Source organism: Callithrix jacchus, chromosome 2, assembly GCF_049354715.1.
Source record: "Callithrix jacchus isolate 240 chromosome 2, calJac240_pri, whole genome shotgun sequence".
Classification (NCBI taxonomy): Eukaryota; Metazoa; Chordata; class Mammalia; order Primates; family Cebidae; genus Callithrix; species Callithrix jacchus.
Window position 1 is genome coordinate 143,797,222 of NC_133503.1, and position 26,505 is coordinate 143,823,726.

Consider the following 26,505-nt stretch of genomic DNA (forward strand, 5'->3'; position numbering starts at 1 on the left):
TCCAGTCTAGGTGACAGAGCGAGACTCTATCTCAAAAAAAAAAAAAAAAAAAAGGCAGTATTCTTTTTTGTTTTGTTTTGTTTTTTTGTTTTTGAGATGGAGTCTTGCTCTGTCACCCAGGCTAGAGTGCAATGGCCTGATCTTGGCTCACTGAAACCTCCACCTCTGGGGTTTAAGAGGTTCTGCTGCCTCAACCTCCCAAGTAGTTGGGATTATAGGAGCCTACTACCACACCTGGCTAATTTTTGTACTTTCAGTAGAGACAGGGTTTTGCATGTTGTCCATGCTGGTCTCTATCTCCTAACCTCAGGTGATCCACCTGCCTTGACCTCCCAAAGTGATGGGATTACAGGTGTGAGCCACCGCGCCCAGCTGGAAGCATTCTTATCTAAGACCATTGCCAGCACTTTGGGAGGCAAAGGTGGAAGAAATGTTTGAGCCCAGGAGTTCAAGACCAGCCTGGGCAACATAGCAAGATACCATCTCTATAAAAATGCAAAAGTTACCCAGGAGTGGTGGTGTGCACCTATAGTCCCAACTATTTGAGAGGCTGAGGTGGGAGGATCACTTGAGCCTAGGAAGTTGAGGCTTCAGTGAGCCATGATTGTGTCACTGCACTCCAGCCTGGGTGACAGATGAGAACCTGTCTCAAAAAACAAAAATAATCAGTTGGACGCATCCCTTTACCCAGTGTTCCCCTCCAGCTACCATCCCACTTCTCAATTCCTTATTCTCTGCTGCTAATGGTTATCTGTTCTTGCTGTTTTATCTTCGCCATCTCCTATTTTCTCTTAAGCTTGTTCCAATAGGGCTTCTGTTCTATATCACTATGGTGGTTAATTTTATTTGTCAACTTGACTGGGTTAAAGGATGCCCAGATAGCTGGTAAAACATTATTTCTGGGTATGTCTGTGAGTGTGTTTCCAGAAAAGATTAGCATTTTTTTCTTTGTTTTTGAGACAGAGTCTCACTCTGTCACCCAGGCTGGAGTGCAGTGCTGCAGTCTTGGTTCATTGCAACCTCTGCCTCCCAGGTTCAAGCCATACTCCTGCTTTAGCTTCCTGAGTAGTTGGGACTACAGGTGTGAGCCACGATGCCTAGCTAATTTTTTTATGAGATTAGCATTTGAATTGGCAGAGTGGGTTAAGAATATCACCCATACCAATGTGGGTAAGTATCAACAATTCCTTCAAGTGGTCAAATAGAACAAAAAAATAGAGGAAGGGCAAATTTGCTCTCTCTGCTTGAGCTGGAGCATCCATCTTCTCCTGCTGTTGGACCTGAGCATTCCTCATTCTGAAGCCTTTGGACTTGGACCCAACTTACACCATCAGCTGTCCTGGTTCTGAAGTCTTTGGGTTTGAACTGGAATTACATCATTATTTTTACTGGGTCTCCAGCTTGCAGACAGCAGATGGTGGGACTTCTCAACCTCCATAATTGTATAAGCCAGTCCCTCACAAGAAATCTCTTCATATATATATACACTGTTGGTTCCTTTTCTCTGGAGAACCCTGGGTAATACAGTCACTCTACTGAGATAGCTCTATTCAAGGTTACCAGTTGTCTATATTTTGCCTAGGAGTGTTCAGCTCTGTATCCTCACCATAAACTGTCTTTTAGTATTTGATGCAATTAACTTATTTATTTTTATAAGCCAATTTATCTATTTATTTATTTAGAAGCATAATTTCACTCTTGTTGCCCAGGTTGGAGTACAATGACACAATCTCAGCTCACTGCAACCTCTGCCTCCAGGTTCAAGCAATTCTCCCACCTCAGCCTCCCAAGGAGTTGGGATTACAGGTGCCTGTCACCACACCTGCGTAATTTCTGTGTTTTTAGTGGAGACAGGGTTTCACCATGTTGGTCAGGCTGGTCTTGAACTCCTGACTTCAGGTGATCCACCCACCTTGGCCTTCCAAAGTGCTGGGATTACACACATGAGCCACTGTGCCCAGCTGCTATTAACTTATCATCAAAATACATCACTCTCTAGGATCCTGACACCACACTTGCCCTGTTTCCCCTTTTATTTTGCTAGATGCTCTTTTCCAGTCTCCCTTGCTTGTTCTTCCTCTCTGCCATCTCATAACAGTGCTGTATTTTAGGGTTGCATCCCCTGCTGCTGCTGTTTATATGTCTGTTCTCTTTGTGCAGTTTATCCTGCTCCATGCTTTTAAAATCTATCTACAGTTACTACTCATTATTTGCAGATTCTGTATTTATGAATTTACCTACTTGCTAAATTAATTTGTAATCCCCAAATCAATATTTACACTGCTTCTGTGGTCATTCATGGATATGCACAATTAGTGAAAATGTGTATCCTGATGTTCCCAGTCTCAGCTGAGGGTAAATAAGGTGATGCTCTACCTTTTTGTTTTAGCTCTCATGATGAAGCAGTCTATTTAGTGCTACATTTTTTTGTATTTTTGTGTCCTTTATTTGTGATTTTGCTGTTTATAGTGGCACCCCAAGTATAGGCTGAAGTGTTGTCTAGTGTTCCTAAGTACAAGAGTGTGATGTGCCTTATGCAGAAAATACATTAATGAGACAAGCTTCATTCAGGCATGAGTTAGTGCCCTTGGCTATGAGTTCAATGCTAATGAATAAAAAATATATATTAAATAAAGTTTATTTAAACAGAAACACACATAAAACAGGATTATATATTGATCAGTTGATGAAAATGTGACTATTTACAACTATTTGCAGGAATGTAACTCTATATTTTCCCTAGGAACAATTGTTCAGTATTTGGTAACTCATTGTTCATGGTGACTTTATAGAACAGAATTACTGTGAATAAGAATCAACTATGTATGTTATTGGATCTAAGTTATATGTTTGAACTCCATACTCATATATTCAACCACTTTTTCACTCCATGTTTGGATGTTTAATAGGCATTTTAAACTTAACATGTCCCAAACAGAGCTCGTGTTCCCTTCCAAAATCTTTTCAGTCTCAATACATTGTACAATCATTTATCCCATTATCCTTTATTTTTATTACACCTGACATAAGGACTGATAGTCTATCAGCAAGTCCTGTCAATTGTTGTTTCTGTATATATCTTAAATCCAAGTGTTGATCACTATCTTCCATATAACTACATCTCTTACCTAGGCTACTGCAATAGCTTCCTAACTGATCTCCTGCCTCCATTCTACTCTTCTGCTCTTGTAGATCCTCTACGTAGAAGCCAGAGTGAGCTTTCAAAAGCACAGATTAGACCATGCAACTCCATTGCAACCAGAATAAAGTTCAAACTCCAAGCAATGGTCCTATATCATCTGGCACCCGCCTATTCTCTGATATCATCTCTCCATGCTTTGTTTTCTGTGTTTCCTCCTCATCAGTCCTTGTGCTGTACCTTAAGAATACCAAGCTTGGCCGGGCGCGGTGGCTCAAGCCTGTAATCCTAGCACTTTGGGAGGCTGAGGCGGGTGGATCACGAGGTCAAGAGATCGAGACCATCCTGGTCAGTTTGGTGAAACCCTGTCTCTACTAAAAATACAAAAAATTAGCTGGGCATGGTGGCGCATGCCTGTAATCCCAGCTACTCGGGAGGCTGAGGCAGGAGAATTGCCTGAACCCAGGAGGCGGAGGTTGCGGTGAGCCGAGATCGCGCCATTGCACTCCAGCCTGGGTAACAAGAGCGAAACTCCGTCTCAAAAAAAAAAAAAAAAGAATACCAAGCTTGCACCTTTCTCAGGACCTTTCAGTTTACTGCTGTTTCCACTACAATACTCCTCCCTCATTTTCATGACTGCTTTTTTTTACATCACTCAGGTCTTTGCAAAGTGGCTACTTTTTGAGCAGCTCTCCTATTCATTCTCTTTAATATTGCCCTTTTGATTTGCATACTTGTTGCCTGTCTTCCCCAGGTAGAATGAAATTTTTTTAAAGTCAGGAAACTGTATCTTTTTTTTTTTTTTTTTTGAGATGACGTTTTGCTCTTATTGTCCAGGCAGGAGTGCAGTGACACAATCTCAGCTCACTGCAACCTCCACCTCCTAGGTTCAAGTGGTTCTCCTGCCTCAGTCTCCCAAGTAGCTGGGATTATAGGCATGTGCCACCATGCCTGGCTAATTTTTTGTATTTGGTAGAGATGGGGTTTCATCATGTTGGTCAGGCTGATCTTGAACTCCTGACCTTAGGTGATCCATCTGCCTCAGCCTCCCAAAGTGTTGGGATTACAGGCATGAACCACTGTGTCTGGGCTAGGAACTTTATGTGTTTTATTGTGGAATCCTTGGTATCTTTAGATACTTTTTTTTTTTTGAGATGAAGTCTCACTCTGTCACCTGGGCTGGAGTGCAGTGGCTCTATCTTGGCTCACTGTAACCTTCACCTCCCTGGTTTAAGCGATTCTTGTGCCTCAGCCTCCCTAGTAGCTGGGATTACAGGTGCCTGCCACCATGCCCAGCTAATTTTTGTATTTTTAGTAGAGACGAGGTTTCACCATGTAAGCCAGGCTGCTCTCAAACTCCTAAACTCAAGCGATCTACCCACCTCGGCTTCCCAAAGTGCTGGGATTGAAGACGTGGGCTATCGTGTCTAGCCAGGATCCTTAGTATCTTTAGATATTATTTTGAGAATATTCTTATACATGTGTTTCAATAAATAGTTATTTACTTGACTCTTGATTAACTGGGGACTCTGATAAAGTATTGTACATGGTTGACTGGTAGAAAATTAATTAGATTCCAATGAAGAGAAAAAGAAAGAGAAAAGAAAGAATTAAGAAATTTGTTTAAAAAAAACCCTAAAGCAACAGAAACCCCTAATACCATCTCAACATATATACAGTTATTGTTTGGTGCTGTAGTAATGTTTCAATAAGTAAATTTTAACTAGGTAATATGAACATTAAAATTTAATAACTCTTTGACTTGTACCTGGTATAATGTGTCATTTGAGTTGTAAAGGATGCTAATTTTATCTACCTGTTTTGATCAGGAATAGTTATAATATATAGCTTGTTTTCTTATAATTTATATTTATTGTTGCTCTGTTAGGAAGAAGCCATGTGGGCCATTTCAAAGCACAAATATAGTTTAGAGTCCTTAAAAATGGTGTTAGCATCGTAGATTTATGTGACCACATGATTGTCAGTTCACATCTTTTGGAGCTTACTCTAGGCATTTATAAAGCAAATTATTTTACATATTAGGCTTAAAAATAGTAGAATAAGTAAGATAATCTCTAAGTATTAAATTCATGATCTGTAGGACAACCAGGTTGTCAGCAAGCGGAATGGAGAGAGTTCAGATGTATAGAATCTTAAGTTGGAGGGAATTTTACTCCTGTGAGCAATAGTACAATGAATAAATTAAGTGTAATCTGGAAAGAACTGAATACCAAGACAGACAGACGTTTGATGATGTTGGTGATGTCCTGATATTCTTTAATCATGTATCTTATGTTCTTGTACTCTGTATTCCCTTCAGGCTGGCCCTCACTGCCATGAATAAATTTGAAGAAGCAGTTACAAGTTATCAAAAGGCATTAGATCTTGACCCTGAAAATGATTCCTATAAGTCAAACCTGAAAATAGCAGAACAGAAGTTAAGAGAGGTATCTAGTCCTGTAAGTTGTTCATGCTAAACAAGTGAAGTATTTTCTGTCATTCACAACTTATTGTAATTAAATTGTAGTTGTTGGACTGATTTTCAGATATAATTGTTTTACAGACAGGAACTGGGCTGAGTTTTGACATGGCTAGCTTGATAAATAATCCAGCCTTCATTAGTATGGTGAGTATACCTTCTTTTCTGCCTCTGCTGGCTCTGTTTTCCATAGAGCTATGTAGCTATGCAATTTTTTTAGAAACAAGTAAGTGGAGCTTTTGTGGTGGTGGTTGTAGTGAAATGTTGATATAAGCTGTAGCAGAGTTCTTTTTTTTATTTCCAACTTTTAAGTTCTGGGGTACATGTGCAGGACATGCAGGTTTGTTACATAGATAAATGTGTGCCACAGGAGTTTCCTGCACAGATCTTCCCATCACCTAGGTATTAAGCCCAGCATACGTTAGCTATTGTTCCAGATCCTTTCTCTCCTCCTATCCCCCACCCTCCAACAGGCCCCAGTGTGTGTTGTTCGCCAATATGTGTCAACGTGTTCTCATCATTTGGCTCCCACTTATAAATGAGAACATGTGTTATTTGGTTTTCTTTTCATGCGTTAGCTTGTTAAGTAAAATGGTAAAATGGCCTCCAGCTCCATCCATGTTCCTGTGAGGGACATGATCTTGTGTTTTATGGCTGAATAGTATTTCATGGTGTATATGTACTGCATTTTCTTTGTCCAATCTATCATTGTTGGACATTTGGGTTGATTCCATGTCTTTGCTATTATGAATAGTGCTGCAATGAACATATGTATGCATGTGTATTTACAGTAGAATGATTTATATTCCTTTGGGTATATACCCAGTAATAGGATTGGTAGATTGAACGGTATTTCTGCTTCTAGGTCTTTGAGAAATCACTACACTGTCTTCCACAATTTAGATTCCCACCAACAGTGTCAAAGTGTTCCTTTTTCTCTACAACTTTGCCAGCATCTGTTTTGTTGTTGTTGTTGTTTGTTTTATTCGAGACAAAGTTTCACTCTTGTAACCCAGGCTGGAGTGCAATGGTGCAATCTCAGCTCACTACAGCTTCCGCCTCCTGGGTTCAAGAGAGTCTCCTGCCTCAGCCTCCTGAGTAGCTGGGATAATAGGCACCCATAATCATGCCTGGCTAATTCTTATATTTTTAGTAGGGATGGGGTTTCGTCATGTTGGCCAGGCTGGTCGTGAACTCCTGACCTCTGGTGATCTGCCTGCCTTGGCCTCTTAAAGTGCTGGGATTATAGATGTGAGCCACCACACCTGGCCTGTTCTTTGAGTTTTTAATAATAGTCGTTCTGACTGGTGTGAGATGGTATCTCACTGTGGTTTTGATTTGCACTTCTCTAATGATCAGTGATGTTGAGCTGTTTTTTTTCATGTTTGTTGGCCACATGTATGTCTTCTTTTGAGAAGTGTCTGTTCATTTCCTTTGCCCACTTTATAATAGGGCTGTTTGTTTTTTTTCTTGTAAATTTGTTTAAGTTCTTTATAGATGCGGAATATTAGACCTTTGTCAGATGGATAGATTGCAGAAATGTTCTTTCATTCTGTAGGTTGTCTGTTTACTCTGCTGATAATTTTTTTGGTGTGGAAAAGAAACTCTTTGTTTAATTAAATCCTATTTGTCAATTTTTTCTTTTGTTGAAATTGTTTTTGGTATCTTCATCAGGAAATCTTTGCCTGTGCCTATGTCTTGAGTGGTATTGCCTAGGTTTTCTTTTAGGGTTTTTATAGTTTTGAGTTATACATTTAAGTCTTTAATCTACCTCACATTGATTTTTGTATATATATGGTATAATGAAGGGGTCCAGTTTTAATTTTCACCATATGGCTAGCCAGTTCTCTCAGCACCATTTATTAAACAGGGAATCTTTTCCTTATTGCTTTTGTCAGGTTTGTCAAAGATCAAATAGTTGTGGGTGTGAGGTCTTATTTCTGGGTTCTCTGTTCTGTTCCACTGGTCTATGTGTCTGTTCTTGTACCAGTACCATGCTGTTTTGGTTACTGTAGCCCTGTGGTATAGTTTGAAATTGGGTAACATGATGCCTCAGCTTTGTTCTTTTCATTTAGGATTGCCTTGGCTATTAGGGCTCTTTTTTGGTTCCATATGAATTTCTTTTTTTTTTTTTTTTGAGACAGAGTCTTGCTCTGTTGCTAGGTGCCAGGCTGGAGTGCAGTGGCGCAATCTCAGCTCACTGCAACCTCCGCCACCTGGATTCAAGCAATTCTCTTGCCTCAGCTTCCCAAGTAGCTGGGACTACAGACATGTGCCACCATGCCCAGCTACTTTTTATATTTTAGTAGAGACGGGGTTTCAGTTTGTTGGCCAGGATGGTCTCAATCTCTTGACCTCATGATCTGCCTGCTTCGGCCTCCCAAAGTGCTGGGATTATAGGCGTGAGCCACTGCGCCCGGCTCCATATGAATTTTAAAACTGTTTTTTTCTAATTCTGTGAAGAATGTCAATGGTAGTTTAATGAGAATAGCATTTAAATATATAAATTGCTCAGGGCAATATGGTCATTTTCATGATATTGATTCCTCCCATCCATGAGCATAGAATGTTTTTCGATTTATGTCATCTCTGATTTATTTAAGAAGTGGTTTGTAGTTCTCCTTGAAAATTTTCTTCGCTTTGCCTGTTAGTTGTACTCCTAAGTATTTTATTCTTGTGGCAATTGTGAATGGGAGTTCGTTTGTGATTCGATTCTCAACTTGCCCATTGTTGGTATGTAGGAATGCTAGTGATTTTTGGTCATTGATTTTGTATCCTGAGACTGTGCTGAAGTTGCTTATCAGCTTAAGAAACTTCTGGACTGAGACAGTGGGGTTTTCTAAATATAGGATTATGTCATCTGTAAACAGGGGTAGTTTGACTTCCTCTCTTCCTAACTGAATACGCTTTGTTTCTTTCTCTTGCCTGATTTCCTCGGCCAAAACTTCCAATACTATTAATATGTTGAATAGGAGTGGTGAAAGAGGGCTTCCTCGTCTTGTGCTGGTTTTCAAGGGGGAATACCTCCAGCTTTTGCCCATTCAGTGTGATATTGGCTGTGGGTTTGTCAAATATGGCTTTTATTATTTTAAGGTATGTTCCTTGAATATCTAGTTTATTGACAGTTTTTTACATGAAGGGATGTTGAATTTTATCAAAGGCCTTTTCTGCATCTATTGAGATAATCATGGGGTTTTTGTCTTTGGTTCTGTTTATGAGATGAGTCACATTTATTAATTTGCTTATGTATAAATAGCCTTGCATCTTGGGGATGAAGCCTCCTTGATGGTGATTTTTAAGCTTTTTGATGTGCTGCTGGATTTGTTTTGCCAGTATTTTGCTGAGGATTTTTCCATCAATGTTCATCAAGGATATTGGCCTGAAGTTTTCTTTTTCTTGTTGTTCCTGGTCAGGTTTTGGTATTGAGATGATGTTGGCTTCATAGAATGAGTTAGTTGGGAGGTGTTCATCCTTTTCAGTTTTTTGGAATAGTTTCTGTAGGAGTGGTACCAGCTCTTCTTTGTATCTCAGGTAGAATTCAGCTGTGAATTCATCTGGTCCTGGGCTTTTGTTTTGGTTGGTAGGCTATTTATTACTGCCTCAATTTCAGAACCCTTTAATGGCCTATTCAGGGATTTATTTTCTTCCTGGTTCAGTCTTGGGAGGCAGCATGTGTCCAGGAATTTATCCATTTCTTCTAGAAATTGATTAGTAAAATTTCTAGTTTATGTGCATAGGATTGTTTGTAGTATTCTCTGATGGTTGTTTGTATTTCTGTTGGGTCGGTGGTAATATCCCCCTTATCACTTCTGATTGTGTTTGTTTGAATCTTCTCTTTTCCTCTTCATTAGTATAGCTAGTGGTCTATCTAGTTTATTAATTTTTTTCAAAAAACCAGCTCCTGGATTCATTGTTTTTTGAAGGGTTTTCTTGTGTCTCTGTCTCCTTCAGTTAAGCTCTGATCTTGGTTATTTCTTGTCTTCTGCTAGCTTCGGGGTTTGTTTGCTCTTGTTTTTCTAGTTCTTTTAGTTAAGATATTAGGTTGTCAACTTGAGACCTTTATAGCTTTTTGATGTGGGTATTTAATGCTCTAAATTTCTTTCTTAACACTGTTTTAGCTGTGTCTGAGATTCTGGTATGTTGTATCTTTGTTCTCATTAGTTTCAAAGAACTTCCTGATTTCTGCCTTAATTTCATCATTTACCCAGAAGTCATTCAGGAGCAGGTTGTTCAATTTCCATGTAGTTGTGTGGTTTTAAGTGAATTGAGTGTTGCATGGTGATGAGAAGAATATTCTGTTGTTTTGGGTGGAGAGTTCTGTAGATATCAGGTCTACTTGATCCAGAGCTGAGTTCAGGTTCTGAATATCTTTGTTAGTTTTCTGTCTTGATGATCGTCTAATATTGTCAGTAGAGTTTTAAAGTCTCCCACTATTATTGTGTGGGAGTCTAGTTTCTTTGAAGCTCTCTAAGTACTTGCTTTATGAATCTGAGTGCTCCTGTATTGGGTGCATATGTATTTAAGATAGTTAGCTCTTCTTATTGAATTGAACCTTTTACCATTACGGAATACCCTTCTCTGTCTTCTTTTTTCTTGAGACAGAGTCTTGCTCTGTCACCCAGGCTGGAGTACAGTGGCGCCATCATGGCCCACTGCAACCTCCTCCTTCTTCTTTGTCTTTTTTGATCTTCGTCGGTTTCAAGTCTGTTTTGTCAGAAACTAGAATTATGACCCCTGCTTTTTTCTGTTTTCCATTTGCTTGGTAAATTTCCTCCATCCTTATATTTCGAGCCTATGTGTATCTTTGTACGTGTACTGGGTCTCTTGATTGCAGCTCACTGACGGGTCTTTTTTTTTTTTTAATCTGGCTTTCTATTCTGTGTCTTTTAATTGGGACATTTATTTACATTTAAGATTAGTAGTGGTATGTGTAAATTTGATCCTGTCATCATGATGCTAGCTGGCTAGTTTGCAGACTTATGTGGTTGCTTTATAGTGTCACTGGTCTTTGTACTTCAGTGTGTTTTTGTAGTGGCTGGTAACAGTTTTTCCTTTCCATATTTAGTGCTTCCTTCAGGAGCTCTTGTATGGCAGGTCTGGTAGTAACGAATTCCGTCAGCATTTGCTTGTCTGAAAAGGATCTTATTTCTTCTTTGCTTATGAAGCTTAGTTTGGCCAGATGTGAAATTCTGGGTTGGAAATTCTTTTAAGAATGTTGAATATTGGTCTCCAATCTCTCCTGGCTTGTAGGATTTCTGCTGAGAGATCTGTTGTTAGTCTAATAGGCTTCACTTTGTAGGTGGTCTCGCCTTTCTCTCTGACTGAATGGCAGGGTTCTTAACCTGTCCATGTGCTTCCTGTGGGAAAGCCATGGATGGACTTCAGGAAGCTCAGGGATTTCCCCAAAATTATACATAAAAATCTGTGTACATGTGTATGTGTGCATTTTTCCAGGGACAGTATCATATTTCTCATCAAATTGGCACAGGAGTCTGCCAATATATGAAAAGTTAAAAACTACTGTCTTGGCTGGGCACGGTGGCTCATGCCTGTAATTGTAGCACTTTGAGAAGCTGAGGCAGGCAGATCACAAAGTCAGAAGTTCGAGACCAGCCTAGCCAACATAGCGAAACCCTGTCTCTACTAAAAGTACAAAAATTAGCCAGGTGTGATTGCAGGCACCTGTAATCCCAGCTGCTTGGGAGCCTGAGGCAAGAGAATTGCTTGAACCCAGGAGTCAGAGGTTGCAGTGAGCCAAGACCATCCCATTGTACTCCAGCCTGGGCAACAGAGTGAGACTCCATCTCAAAAAACAAAAACAAAAACAAAAATCAAAACAACCAACCATCCAAACAAAAACTATTCTCTTACATAAAAGTGGTTCTAGGAAGATATCTAACATTTGCAGTCTGAGTATTTGGTCATTGTGGTTCCTGAGGCTTGTCCCTCAGCATTGTGTGCCTTGTTTTCTGTCTTGAGTCATGTGTGTGTGTGTGTGTGTGTGTGTGTATGTGTGTGTGTGTGTGTGTGTGTGTGTATATATATATATATATATATATATATATATATATATATATATACTGTCCTCTATTCTTCAAACCAACAAAATAATTTATGAATTTATGGGTTTTTTTGAGAAACCCATGAAAATACATGCTGTGGCCCAATATGTGGTAACTTTTTAGTGGGTCTAAGATGTTATCAAGCTCCTGGGGTGACTGTATTTTTTGGATGGGAATTATTCTATCACATGATATGCCCTTGGAGGGCTGAAATCGATTTTTATTCATCTTTTGTTTCCTTCAAAAAATATGTCTTGCATCCATTACATCTTCTGTTGAACTGAGATGCACAGATGACTCATTCTCAGTGAGATGTCTTTTTAGGAATAGGTTGTTTTTATTTTTCCCTCATCAAATTTCAGTCTTCTTACCATGCTGGCAAATACATGTTTTGTAGGTCTTGTGACTTTTTTTTTTTTTTTTTAAGCATGGTTACCCATTCTAGGACTCAGGTTATAGAATTGTAACAGGATGTGAAAATGGAATTCTTTTAGTTTCAGATTTGGCTTAGGCTCCAAGCCGCTATGTACCAAAATAAGGTGTGAGACCACCATGTAGGAGTTGCAAAAGATAGAGATAAAAAACATGTTTTGTGACTTGTAAAAAGGGCCAGGTTGATAGAGATAAAAACATGATTTTTGGAGAGAGCTATTAGAGTTCTAGGGCTCCATATATGAAGGAAGTAGGGAAGCTTGCTCTCATCTCAAGCCCCCACTGAGAAAGGGCTTTTCTGGTCCAGAGACTTTCTACCTGATGTTCAACTGGAAAGCTAGTGGCAGAATTAGCTTTGTGGTTTAGGCAGTTACTATACTGATGACAGTGGAGCAGAGGTGTTTCCTGTGGACCAAGGTGAGCACACACAACTGTGAGAGTGTGTGTCTGAATATGTCTAAGAGGCTTTCTTGGAAGTGCGACAGGATCCCAACACAGAGAATCTATGGAGGACTGCCAAGAACCTGAGATTGAAGCAAAAGTACTCTCATCCATCCAGAGAGTAAATTACCCTTTTCAAAGAATAGATGAGAAATCTCCAGGGGTGTAGAGAAGGGAGAAGTGTCTGAAGAACACCAGAAAGTACCCTGTAAGAGAACTACAGCAGTTTTTTAACACCTTGCAAACTCAAAGAGCACCAATGCAAAACTAGTAAGATAATACCAGTCATCAAATAAGAACTTTCCTGTTCCTTTCATTTTTCCCTCCATTTAACCCTCATCCTGGAGGGCCAAAACTCTTAATCACAAGTTGAGGGAAGAGGACTAGAAGCACTACAGGATAAAGCACTATAGGCCTGGGCCTGGTAGCTCATGCCTGTAATCCCAGAACTTTGGGAGGCTGAGGTGGGCGGATCGCTTGAAGTCAGGCATTCCAGACCATCCTGGTGAAACCCTGTCTCTACCAAAAATACAAAAATTAGCTGGATGTGGTGGTGCACACCTGTAATCCCACTTACTTGGAAGGCTGAGGCAGGAGAATTGCTAGAACCCAGGAGGCTGAGGTTGCACTGAGCTGAGGTCATGCTATTGCGCTCCAGTCTGGGTGACACACACACAAAAAAGCACTATAGGACAGCAGTCCCCAACCTTTTTGGCAACAGGGACTAGTTTCATGGAAGACAATTTTTCCATGGACCATACCGGGTGTAGAGGGTAAGAGGAGGATGGGGAGAATCATTAAATTTTCATGAGGAGCACTCAACCTAGATCCCTCACATGTGCAGTTCACAATAGGGTTCTTGCTCTTCTGAGAATCTAATGCTGCAGCTGATCTGACAGGAGGTAGAGATCAGGCAGTAATGCTCACTCGCCCACTGCTAACCTGCTGCTGTGCAGCCTGGTTCCTAACCATCTGTGGCCCAAGGGTTGGGGACCCCTACTATAGGAAACAGAGCAGTCACTGTTGCCTCTTTTCTGCTGCAACTGGCCAATATGTAGCAGGCCCATGCTAGGGAAGGGAAAAGTTTTACCTATAAATGAAGCTTTATGTATTTGGTTGTTACACTGAGACATTAATTACTGAACTGAAGGTCATTTTATACAACTTAAAGTGACAGGAGGACTGCTTACTGAAAAGTGACCGGAAAAGCCATAGATCTGCTCTAAATTTCTTCTAGTTCCTAGATTCTGGGAGCATGGAAAGAACTGCTGTTGCAGAGCCAGTTTAGAGGGCTTGCAAAATGTTTACAGCTCATTCGTCCCGCTTTTCCTGTGTAATGCCCTTAGCACTTATGGGTTGGCTCAGAGGCACCAATCCTGACTGGGACTTGAGGAAAGTTTTGAATTATTTGCAAATCAGTCAGTGATCTTTCTGTAATATAAGCAAGTGCCCAACACTTCATAGAGAGTCCCTGAATAGAAACTATTGTCTATAAAGATTTAGACTAAATTAAAATTGTATATGAATATTGTTGACGGTCCCAATTTGAGGCCAAAGAAACTGTGATGCTTTCAAAATAGAATGTTTTAAAAGTGTGTGTGTACATAAATTTAATTCTCTGTGCCACTGTAAGCATGGGAAGGATTGAAACTGCTGGGCCTTGTGGAGCAAAGTCACATCTCTTAAGAGCTCATTTGCAATGGACCTTCTCAAGTGTAGGAGATTCCTTAACTATACTTTTAATGTTCCTATTTTTCCTTTAGGCTTAATTGATATGATCAGTGTAGTAAGTAAACTGCTGTCAGTGTCCTCAGTTTATAGTATTGTTTGTAATCTCTATATCCTCACCATGTCTTCTTAATGGCACTTTTTCTAGTACCTCCTCTCTTTTTACATTCCCATTTACTTTGCATAGCACACGGAAACTTTACAAAATGTTAGTGCATACATGGTTTAGCTTTCGTTCTTCCAAAAAAAGATGTTTGTTAAAAATCCCTACATATATTAACTGCCTTTAATGGGAGGTGCTATTTTTCAATTCCAGGCAGCAAGTTTAATGCAGAACCCTCAAGTTCAACAGCTGTAAGTATATAGAAATAGCTTATTACATGTCCCCGATTCTATTTGCTAGCCTCCTAATTCAAGCACATCAGCTCAAAAATGATGAAACTGTTCCGAATGGCAGTCAGTTGGAGCTTAAAGCTATACACATTTGGTATAGCCTCTAGCATAACATGGGCATATTTTATTAGCTTTTCCTCGTCCAGTTGTCTTATTTGTTAAGAATATACACCAATCCCAGTGATGTATTTCTTGTGTACTCTAGAATGTCAGGGATGATGACAAATGCCATTGGGGGACCTGCTGCTGGAGTTGGGGGCCTAACTGACCTATCAAGCCTCATCCAAGCGTAAGTATTATTTAAAATAGACATAGTGACGATGTCTTTTATGTTTTCAGCTTATCTCCATGGTGAGGGGTAAGGGCATTCTTTTTAAATTTTTATCCTTTACTGTTAGTAATATTGGCCTCCTTAAACTTACTAAATCTGAAAGAAGTTCATGAATTAGAACCACTTTTTAGACTGCAGGGCAGGAATCCAGACCTGGTCTCGCCAGCCCTGTCTGTTGAGAAAAAGAATCATATGTTCACTATGCTTTTTTCCCCCCACTCGTTATGCTTTATTAAAAAGGGACACCAAGTACCAACATAATTTTTTCTTCTTTTCTGGCACCATCTCAATAAGGCAGGTGAGGGACGGATATTAGAAAAGTAGATAATTTATATCCCTACTCAATGTCTAGAGAAACTGAGGTACAGGTTAGTGACTTACTAAAGAAGCCAAAGCACATTCGGTTCATTTGCAGCCTAATTTTAATTTTACGTGATTGTGTTGTCAGTATGAAATTAGGGTCCTCGGTTTTCTAAGTGGTGGCATCAATACAATGTCTTTGGTTACAGAGGGTTCCAAGGATTGGTGACCTTGTACTTTGAGGGTATGGAGACAAACAGTAAAAGTTATATCTCCGAATAAATTGTGATCTCATATATATAAAGCTATTAATCCCCCATTTTTTTTCCAATGAAGAGCCAAGAAAAGGTTTTTTTCAGCAGACTTCAAACTACTCAGGGACACAGAGGAAGGTCAAGTATCTACTTAAAATATATATCAATTTAGGTATACATACATAGTTTAAAATCACACGTTACATACTTTAATGTTGAGGCAATTCAGGAAACTATTTTATTCAAACTTTTTCAGTGCCTGTCAACACTTAGAGGAACTACCTGCATCATCTTGTTACTTGAGCACATTGCCTTCACTCTTATATCAAATTGGTGAAGATAACTCTTGAGTTTTGAAACTGTGTCTGATGCTATTGCCGGATGCTTTATATGAAGCCACAGTACCATTTGTTGTTTGTCATCACAACCATGTATCCACTTAGAATATTGCATTTTTAGAATGACCTTTAAGTGGCATATAGTCATGCCTAACACTGCCAATAGAGGGTCACACACTAGAATTTGTGATAAACTTCTCAGTGTTTTTAAAATTAGTTGTTAGGTGACCTCCCAAAGCATCCCAAACTGGGTGTTATATGAGACTGTTAAGACTTATGTATAAAAGCATTATCTTTGAGTACATACAATAAAAACATATGCTTCTTAGCCCTTTGCTTCTTTGTTATTAGCACTATAGAAGTAGATTTCACCCAATTGAAGTATTCATTTTATTAGCATGGGGGTTTCATTTCTTATAAAGAACACTGCATTGTAATAATGCTATACTAAAGTTGTGGCTCTAAAACTTGTTTTTCTAGAAAAAGCCCCCTGTAGGTAGCTCCCACATTTTCTGCAGTTCTTTTTGCATGGGTAAATGTGACTGGCAATTCCCTATTCAAACCACGTTGTCTCTTTACTACAGGGGACAACAGTTTGCTCAGCAGATACAGCAACAAAATCCTGAACTTATAGAGCAACTGAGAAATCACATCCGGAGCAGATCATTCAGCAGCAGCACTGAAGAGCATTCCTGATTGACCAGGGGCTGAAGCCCAGGATACAAATAGTTTATGGCTATGAATGAAGTATTTGTTGTAGATACTACCCCCTCCCTCCTTCAAAAAACCAAACACCATATCTGATGTTTGAAAATAATGGAGGAAAACCTCTTGTGTATATTCTTAAAGAATAAATCCATTTAGACAATAGGTTTATCACAAACAGACTCAAAACATAACATGACTCCTTTGGAAATGATCACTGGCCTTGTTAAGTGCCAATACAGCACTGGGATAAGATTCCATTTTCAAACTTCTATCATATTTGTATATTAGATTTAATAGCAAAGTATATTTATTGAACTCTAGTAGGGCTATTTGTTGGTAAGCTCTTTAGCTCCAATTTCCCTTAAGCAAAGTTTTTTGAGAGGGGAAATGACCCAAAGGAAAGGTTTCCTATGCTGGTTGAGAAGGCATGTACTTGCCACCAAGCAGTATGTCAGGAGAGAAGGAATATTATCTAGGTTTAGCTTTGATAAGTACTATCAGCAATGAATAAATAACATGGGAACCAATATCTTTACTGTTGCTTGTTCTGGCAAACAGGGAATCATAAAAGCTGTTAGGAAGTAGCACTTGATGCAAGGGATGTTTTGAAAAGAACAAAATTGGTAATGTGATTGTATAAGAAAGTAAAGGTAGGATGCTCAGGTTTTCTGCATAGTTCTTAACTAATCTTGTCTGCAGTTTGGGATTGGTAACATTAGCATGGCCACACTTTCGCTAAATACACAATAAGATACAGTTAGAAATCCTTAATGCACTGGATAGGTCAGTGATAACACTGACTTAACTATCACAATTTCCCTAGTGGTAACCTTACCTTGGAAACTATCAAATATAACTATGGCAGTGACTTGCTCCTAAGTTAAGGATTTTCTAAGTGGTATTTAATTGTGTGCCCATAAACACTGATTTTTTTTTTTTAAAAGAAAACTTAGTAATTATTTGATGGATAACAAAAAACATCATCTATCACTAACACTGCTTGTTCATGTTATCTGTGATAATTTGGCTTGGCATGCCAGTCTTATAATTAACATAGTTTAAATTTGATGCAATTTAAATATAACAAGAGACTTAAAATCTTTATTATAAATTAGATGCCATATTAGTTAGTGGAGAACAAAGGAGCATTAGGCATTAATGGCATGGGTCTAACTACAGTGAGGGTGAGAGTTTAAATTCCAAATGGAATATATTTTTTGTTTATTAATCATGAAATTGGTGCTGACATGTAATGACTTCACAAGTTTTGTGAGGGAAAACTGAAAAAGGAAGTAATATAAATTTTGTGGGGTTTTTTTTGAGATGGAGTTCTACTCTGTTGCCAGACTAGAGTACAGTGTTGTGATCTCAGCTCACTGCAACCTCCACCTCCTGGGTTCAAGCAATTCTCAAGCCTCAACCTCCTGAGTAGCTGGGATTATGGGTGCCTGGTACCACATCCAGCAAATTTTTTTTTTTAATGATGGGGTTTCATCATATTGGCCAGGCTGGTGTTGAACTCCTGACCTCAAATGATCTGCCCACCTTGGCATCTCAAAGTGCTGGGATTACAGGTGTGAGCCACTGTGCCTGGCCATGAAGTAATATAAAACTAAATTAGTAATAATGCAGATGATCAGGACTCATGGAACCATTATCAAAAGACTAATTGGCCTTGCACAATGGTTCATTCCTGTTATCCCAGCACTTTGGGAGGCCGAGGCAGGCAGATCACCTGAGGTCAGGAGTCTTGAGACCAGCCTGGCCAACATGGTAAAACCCTGTCTCTACTGAAAATAACAAAAATTAGCCTGGTGTGGTGGCGGGTGCCTATAATCCCAGCTACTTGGAAGGCTGAGGCATGAGAATCGCTTGGACCTGGGAGGTGGAGGTTGCAGTGAGCCAAGATTGCGCCAACATACTCTAGCCTGTGTGACAGCAAGACTCCATCTCAAAAAAAAAGAAAGAAAAAAGACTATTTTGTATCTTGACGTTTAAAAACCAACTTTTCTCTTTCTCCTTTGTGACATTAGAGCAGTAGTTCTATAACTTCATTGTAAGAATCATCTGGAGAATTCATTAAAGATGCAGATTCAGGGCCACATGTTCAATTCTAATATGGTAGGTCCTGTAATAAGGCCTAGGAATGGCCATTTTAAACAGTACACTAGGTGGTTTTGATATAGATCCAAGGACTCTAATCTAGAGGAACACTAGAGGTTTCTCAATTAGACTTGTAGACACCTAAGCACCTGGGCTAGAGCTACAATGAAGATCTGTAGATATATAGTTCTGTAGAATTTAAAAAGAGCAGAATTTAAGTCTTAGGCCCTCAGAAGTTAAATTCGTATTCCATCTAAGCCAACTTCACTTTTCACTAAGTTAGAATGAATTCCTAGTATTCCAGTATTAATACAGAATGAAGTACTACTACTAATCACATAGAAGTTATTACTGTGATATAAAAAAGAAATAGATCCTTAATTAAAAATTAGTCATTCATATTCGGTGTTGAATAAGAAGTTTCTAGCGTAACTATCTTGAGTGCATTAAAAATGCTTATAGAGCAATAAGATAAGCTACAAATTAACAGTAACAGAAATGAAACGGGATACACTACAGTCACTATAGGTATTAAAAGGCTAACTAGAAAACACCATGACCAACTCAAGGATTGTATATTTAACAACTTAGATGAAACAAATTCTCTATAGGATACAAACTAGAAAGCTCACTGAAGAAATAGATAAACTAAATAGACCCATATTTATTAAGGAAATTGAGTTTGTGTTTAGGTTAAAAACCTTCCTGGAAAGAAAACTACAGGCCCAGATAACATCAATGATGAATTTTACTAAACACTTAAGGGAGAAATAATACCAATTCTAAACAATCTCTTCTAAGAAGTAGAGGAGGAGGAAACACTTCCCAACTCATTTTATTTGGCCAGTATTACCCAGACAAAGATACTATAAGAAAAAAACTGTAAAACAATGTCTTCATGTGCTAACATCTGTAGTTAAGTTAGCCATTCTTTTTATATGAAATAATGGGAATTGGTGTATTTCTTTGATTTCATTTTTCTGTGTTTCTTTGCTAATGTACCACCTGTAACAAATTCAATCTAGATGCTATCTGTCCACTTACATACATTTTCATTCTATTCAAGCCATTTTTGCTCTTCAAGTAACTTCATCGCTTTGGAATCACAGCATTGCAAGCTATTTCAAAATAGTTGTTTTGCGTGGTTGGATTGTGCTAGCTACTTTTAAATTTACAACAAATGCCCCACATATTTTCTTGCTTGTCTGGGAAATATAGTTGCTATCTAACCGATAAATAAGAGGGCATTATTAAAGTAACTCTTTAAGCATTCTATTAAATGTTTGACTTCCATTAATCATATTTCTTGTAGTAGCTGTAGCTATTATACTATGTAAAACAGAACGGGTTCTCTATATGCAAATGTTTTCATTTAATGTACCAAATTGTGTATCTAACTTTTATAATATAGGTTAAACAGACCCTTTCTAAGACGGCATTATCTAATCTTTAAAGTATGAATATGTGTCCAAGTTATTGTTTATAAACAGAAGAGACTATAATTAAAATATAGAGCAGATTCCAAGTGACCATCATGTCACTTTTAAAATTTAAAACAGAATGAAACAGAAGATTCAGTCATAAGAAGATGCTTGAAAAACAATCCAAGTATCCAGTGCAGTGGCTATAAAATGTTATTTCATCATTTAATCAATCTTAATCATTTTGAGACAGAGACTTCAATTTTACACTGCTTGCACTTTATTTTATACAGACATTTCATTAATTATTATGAGTGCAAACCTTCTGAATATAGCTTTCATTCAAACAATTTGTCATGGCAATAAATAATTATGCATTGAAAAACCAATTTTTGTATTTGATTTAATGCACTCTTACATTTAAGAAATTATACATACATTCTTGAATTTCAGCTCACCAAAATAGGATAGCTTTTATTTAACAGCCTAAGCTTTTGTTTTCCTGACAAAATACTGAAACTTCTTGTTACATTCATGCTGCAAAATTGTTTACAACCTCAACTTTCTCACTACTTTGCTGATAACTAAGTGTGATTACATGGAGAAAGTTTTATAACAGTAATACATAATTTAGTTTGAAATCACATCAGAAGATAGAAATTATTTAAATATACCTTATAAAAATAAGTGGCTTATAGGATGAGAAAAAAAAAGAACCAGGAGTTTTTGGCTTATAATTAGAGAGTAATTAGTTTAGAGTTAATGAAAAAAACCAATAACCCAAAATGTAAAACCAACTCTGATCTGTTTAGTAACTGAAAGACATGTATGTTTGTAGGTATAATATACAAACACAGACACAAACCATTATAGTAATTTTGAAAACAACTAGAAAGCTTATACTGTTTTAGCAAATATCAGGTTATAGGATGACTACCACCATTGTTTTAAGTAAACTTTTTCTGTTGGCTGAATAGCTAGGAAAAAAACTGGACTAAACTGAAATATTTCTTAAAAAAATATTGAAAAGTTCTGAGAAACAACTATGTCTCCTAGATTGAGGTCAGCAGACTACATCCTGCAGGCCAAATCTGTCCAGCTGCCTTTTGTGTTTTTTTGTTTTTTGTTTTGTTTTGTTTTTGAGAGAGATTCTTGCTCTGTTGCTCAGGCTAGAGTGCAGTGGCATGATCTTGGATTACTGCAATTTTCAAGTGATTCTCTTGCCTCAGACTCCTGAGTCCAGCTGGCTCTTTTTGTGTACACCACTGTACTTTTTTTGCCTTCTGTCTGCTCTTGCAGTACAATGGCAGAGTTCAGTATCTGTGACAAAAACCATATGGCCTGCAAAGTCTAAAATATTTAGTATCTTCTTGTACCTGACTTAAACAGTTTGCTGACTCCTGTTCTAGATACTTGCTAGGGACAAATGGCTTCAAATACACAGCTTTTGGAGAACAAAGTCCAATGGTCACCTAAAATGAAATTATAGGTGTAGAAAACATACACATGTTCATTTCAAACATAATTTACAAGATAAAATGAGATCTCTTCAAAACAAATACTTAATATTTTAACCATTTTACAGGAAAGAATTAACATATTTGTTGTTGACATCATCATTTATAAAGGTGACAAAAAGAGCAGTTCTGTGAAACTAAATGAAAGGAATAACATTGGAAATTTCCTTCAGCTTTCCACTTTAATGGCCGAAGATACCACACAGACTTGTGCAATGTCATCATATTCATATGTTCTCTTTAAGAATGTGTCTGTTAGTCTTAAGCCGGAGATGCTCTATTGAGAGAGAAAAAGAGATGAGTCTTAAGTTTTCATTCATTTAGAGAAAATATGGCTATCACAAATGACTTGTAAGTTAACGGCCCCCAAATCTTGGAATTTCTGAAAAGACAGCATACTTGCAGACCCTGCACTGAAGAAAGCAGAGTAAGGGCAAGACAGAGCGAAGAACTTGGATGCAGCTTTCCCAGCTGTCTTCCTGAAATTCCACACCAGTGGATGGAATTGGTATTGCACATTTCCAAAACCAGATCCATAGTCCTTTCACTGCTGGAGGAATCAGAGTAATAGGAATAAATCTTGTTCATTTCACAAAGAAGTTCTGCGATATTTCTACTAGTGACAGTAAACTTGTTTTCTCAGTATCCAGGAGAATAAAAACCAGGAACAGAAAAGCTATTATAACATTTTAATTTCTCTTAAAATAGAATCAGGACTATGAAAGGAAGTCACACCTTCTAGCACTTAAAATGGCCTCAGAGTAATCTGCCTGTCTGGATGTTGCCCTCCTAGTTCTATCATTCAACACTGGCCTCCTGGTGCTGATCTGCTGTTAACAGTTTTGCCATTTTTCTGGGAGACTTCCAGACATTTGTGTCTAATCTTATTGCCATATATTCTCACTGTTTCTGTTAGGTACTCTACAGGAAAAGAAGAAAACAGCTGATTCTGGTCTAGTCCTTTTGATATTTTATGTTACTTTACCATAACTTGGAAAACAACTGGCAAGATGTGTAAGATGTAAATACTATTCAGGTTTGCTAACTGAATTATTTACAAGAAAAGACTCCTTCTGCTTATAACAGATATCACCAGTTAAGCTTAAATATGTTAAGTTAAAAAAACTTAATGAAAGTTTGCACATTGTTCTTTTTTAAATAACCGAAAGGCTCATAATGAAAAATAGTCTCCTACCACCATTCATGGCTACTTATGGCTCCTTTAGCTGTTTATTCTTATATTTGGCTCCATATTTTAAACTGCTTAAATTATTTTTGTAGACATATTGACCTTATAGTATTAACTTGTATATGTCTGTATCTCCCTAACAAATATTTGAGATGCCTACTATGTCCCAGCCACCAGGGTAGATGCACTACATGACTATTACTAATTTCATAAAAATCCACTAAGATTTATATATGTTGTGTGCATGTGTCTGTGCATGTCTCTGGTGTGTAGGGGCAGAGAATAACATTATATAGAAAGGAAAATAAAGATACTAATAATACAAATAATAATACAAACCAAGTGGTAAGGCAAGTAGGAGCAGAGGTGACAGGATTGGGACTTAATTCTATTTTTTTCTACTTTCAAAGCCCTGTGCTCTTTGCTTTCTGAATAGTTCAGATTATGCTGTCTCTCTACTGTCAAAACCCTGTTTTTGAATCAATGATATCCCCTTACATTAAATCCATAAACAGTTTGGTTTCTTAATATTCAAGATACAGCTCAAGTACAAGTATGCCTCAAAAAAATCTTACTACTTTAACTCATAATGTATTAATACATAAGAACCTATTAGAATTCATGTTTTGGTGAAGGAAGTATAAAAATGAAAAGAGAAACTCTGAAGTCAAATATACGTGGTTTAAAATTCTGGCCCCATCTTTTCTAGCCCTCTGAGATTGACTAAGTCACTTAGCCTCTCTGAGTTGGCTTTCTCTTGCATAGAATGTGAATAATGAATATCCACCTCATAGGCTATGACACGTGAATGAAATAAAATACAGAAGATGCATAATACAATAGGCTTTTACAAATATGTAACTATACTGCTACCAGATGAAAAATTTTCAGTACTCAGTCAACATCAGAGAAGGCTATATGTCAAGAGGAAACTCTAAAGGGGATAGTAATAAAAAGATTTAAAAATTCTCTTCTAGGTAGGTGAGGTAGAAAGGACATCCATCCTCAAATGGTGGCATTACCTGCAGTTTGTTATTTTACAGGTAATATGAAAAGGTTCTTCGAGGTTTACGGTATCTGGTATTGCCTCCAAAGACAACCTAACATCTCCATAACCTGGAGCCTAAGAAAACAAGCAACACAGTTAATATATATCTACCATAAAACCTTTCCATTTTAATGAAGGCACCGCAGCAGCACATTCACTCAACAGTTGTTGGGTTTCTAAGCTGATGTCCTAAGAAAATACTTCTAATTCCCTTTACTCTTACCTCATTATACATTCTTTTGCAGCTACTGCCTATGGAATAGCCTGGCAGACCTGGATTGTATTTGTTATGTAAATAGTTACTCCATGTTCAGTAGAGGTAAAATGAATCTCACAGGTAAGCAGTCAGTCAAGAAATTTCAGGGAGTTGAAGGGACACTTTCCAGATACTGTAGCCTGTATATCTATACCCTAAATAGGTATAAGGTTATTTTCTAAAGAAAGAGGAGGATGATGTTAAAAGGAGCCAGGAAGAAAATCATTACTTTTCACAAGACACACAGATTAGGATGGACTAGAACAACACCGAGGCTTGGAACAGGCCATGGCAGAAAAATAACTAATGGCTATATTTAAGTGGTCCTAGGGATCATCACTGTCATGATCTTTTTTTTTTTTAATTACTGCCTCAAACAGTGAAAGAAAAGTACAAGTTAGAATATGTCAAAACAGGTAATATTCAGCATAAAGGGAGAAGGATCCTGTCATATATTCTTATAAGCATAAGAAAAAGCCTGACAGCTATCCCTATTCTCAGAGCAGAAATTAGGTAAAATATGCAACCAATGCATGTAAGATAACTTTAGTAGAACTCACCTTCTGAGGAGATGCCTCAGGATTTTTTTTTGAGACAGAGTTTTGCTCTTGTTGTCCAGACTGGAGTGCAATGGCACGATCTCAGCTCACTGCAACCTCTGCCTTCTGGGTTCAAGCAATTCTCCTGCCTCAGCCCCCTGAGTAGCTGGGATTACAGGCATGAGCCACCATGCCCAGCTAATTTTTGTATTTTTAGTAGAGACAGTGTATCACTGTATCGGCCAGGCTGGACTCAAACTCCTGACCTTGTGATCTGCCTGCTTCATCCTCCCAGAGTGCTGGGATTACAGGTGTGAGTCACCGTTCCCGGCCGCCTCAGGATTTTTAATATCTTAAAAATGGTATAAACTGAGTAGGTGAATGTAGTTAAGTCCAAGAGTTTCAGGAAATCGCAAAACAGAAACCCTTAATGTATTTGGACGTAGAAGAAGAGTGAGCATGTGTTACCAAAGGAGGGACACTTGATAAGCAGTTATTTCAATTTGTTTGATAAAGAACACATATATTAAGGATAAATTAACACTGACCATTTTTCATTCATGGCAACACCAGTTTTCTACCTACATATCAGTGAAACTATTAATCTTTTCTTCTCTAGTAATATTAATGCCTTTTATAGTGCTCCAGTTTTTTGCTGATAGATGTAAAAATATTTAAGTTGTTCTAACTGCCTGTCTCCCGCACACCCCAGTGAAGTTTTTTCCAAACTCACCATTCTTTGAAGTTGGCTGGTCTGTAACCTTCCCCTTTCACCTAGATTTGTTTTCCATACTATATCCAGTTTTCCAATTACTGTTACTCCCTTAATGATGCCTGCTTTTTCTGCAAATTCCTTCTTGGGCTTTAGGCAGTATAAGTACTGGCGTGTGTCCATTGGCTGCAAATATGCTCTTGACCTAAATGTAGATACACTGAGAGGGGCAAAGACAGAGATAAAGAAAATTCTCTAGCATCTTTTAAAAGAGAAACCATGGCTGTGATTGTTCCTTTGGATAGGAACTAGATGATGCACCTCCAAAGATCAACAGTAGAACATGTTAGTGATTTCAAAACAAATAAAAAGAATCACTGCGATGAGTTATTTTTCTTTAATTTTTTCAGTTGACATAGAAAATACTGAGGTTCTGTACAGTAATTGGTATTCCAAAATGGGGTCCTTTTTTAAAAAAAAATAGTTTTAAGAGACCAGGTCTTTCTCTATCACCCAGGCTAAAGTTCAATGGTATGATCATAGCTTACCATAACTTATAATTTCTTGGCTCAAGGAGGTTCTTTATAATAGAATATAACATATTACTTATAAAATTGGATGTGTATCAACTAACGGAAAAATGCAATAGAAACCAGAACCTGAAGTATCCTGTCACTTTTCTCTAAAATTACCAACAGACTAATAAGAGACATACCATTCTAAATGAATTTCAAAATGAACTAAAATATCTAGAAAAGAATGGAAAATTGTTTTCGTCAATTGTAACCAACCTAATAATATAAAAGAAAACTTTTCATTCCTAATTTAAAAATTCAGGTACTTTCCCAAGGTATTACCTTTTTCTTCTTCTTCTTCTTCTTTTTTTTTTTTTAATACAGGGTTTCTCTGTCACCAGACTGGAATGCAGTGGTACAATCATGGCTCAATGCAGTCTTGAACTTGTGGGCTCAAGTGATTTTCCTCCCTCACCCTCCCAAGGAACTAGGACTGCTGGAGTGCACACCATGCCCAGTTAATTAAAAACATATTTCGGTAGTAATGCAGTGTCTCTAAGTTGCCTCGGGTGGTCTAGAACTCATGGTCTCAAACGATCC

The 26,505-nt window shown here is 38.0% G+C and overlaps 2 protein-coding genes across 21 annotated transcripts in view; one reads left to right on the forward strand and one right to left on the reverse strand.

Annotated features, from left to right (window-relative positions):
- Window positions 1-20,518, forward strand: part of SGTB (small glutamine rich tetratricopeptide repeat co-chaperone beta) — a 52,845-nt gene extending 32,327 nt beyond the window's left edge. The window contains exons 7-12 of one of the 2 annotated variants that reach the window (XM_078365451.1): window positions 5,460-5,598; window positions 5,703-5,765; window positions 14,598-14,635; window positions 14,880-14,963; window positions 16,482-17,967; window positions 18,508-20,518. In XM_078365451.1, coding sequence (XP_078221577.1) covers window positions 5,460-5,598; window positions 5,703-5,765; window positions 14,598-14,635; window positions 14,880-14,963; window positions 16,482-16,593 — 436 coding nt within the window. In that variant the 3' untranslated portion in view covers window positions 16,594-17,967; window positions 18,508-20,518. The remainder of the gene's footprint in view (window positions 1-5,459; window positions 5,599-5,702; window positions 5,766-14,597; window positions 14,636-14,879; window positions 14,964-16,481; window positions 17,968-18,507) is intronic. The other variant, XM_078365452.1, reaches the window with a different exon arrangement.
- Window positions 20,392-26,505, reverse strand: part of TRAPPC13 (trafficking protein particle complex subunit 13) — a 54,306-nt gene continuing 48,192 nt past the window's right edge. For 8 of the 19 annotated variants that reach the window (XM_054252630.2, XM_078365448.1, XM_002744908.7 and 5 more), the window contains 4 exons: window positions 25,412-25,610; window positions 23,858-23,958; window positions 22,046-22,196; window positions 20,392-21,923 (listed from right to left, as the gene is read on the reverse strand). In XM_054252630.2, the coding sequence (XP_054108605.1) occupies window positions 21,816-21,923; window positions 22,046-22,196; window positions 23,858-23,958; window positions 25,412-25,610 (559 nt within the window). In that variant the 3' untranslated portion in view covers window positions 20,392-21,815. The remainder of the gene's footprint in view (window positions 21,924-22,045; window positions 22,197-23,857; window positions 23,959-25,411; window positions 25,611-26,505) is intronic. The other 11 variants (XM_078365447.1, XM_078365449.1, XM_008991996.5 and 8 more) reach the window with 3 other exon arrangements.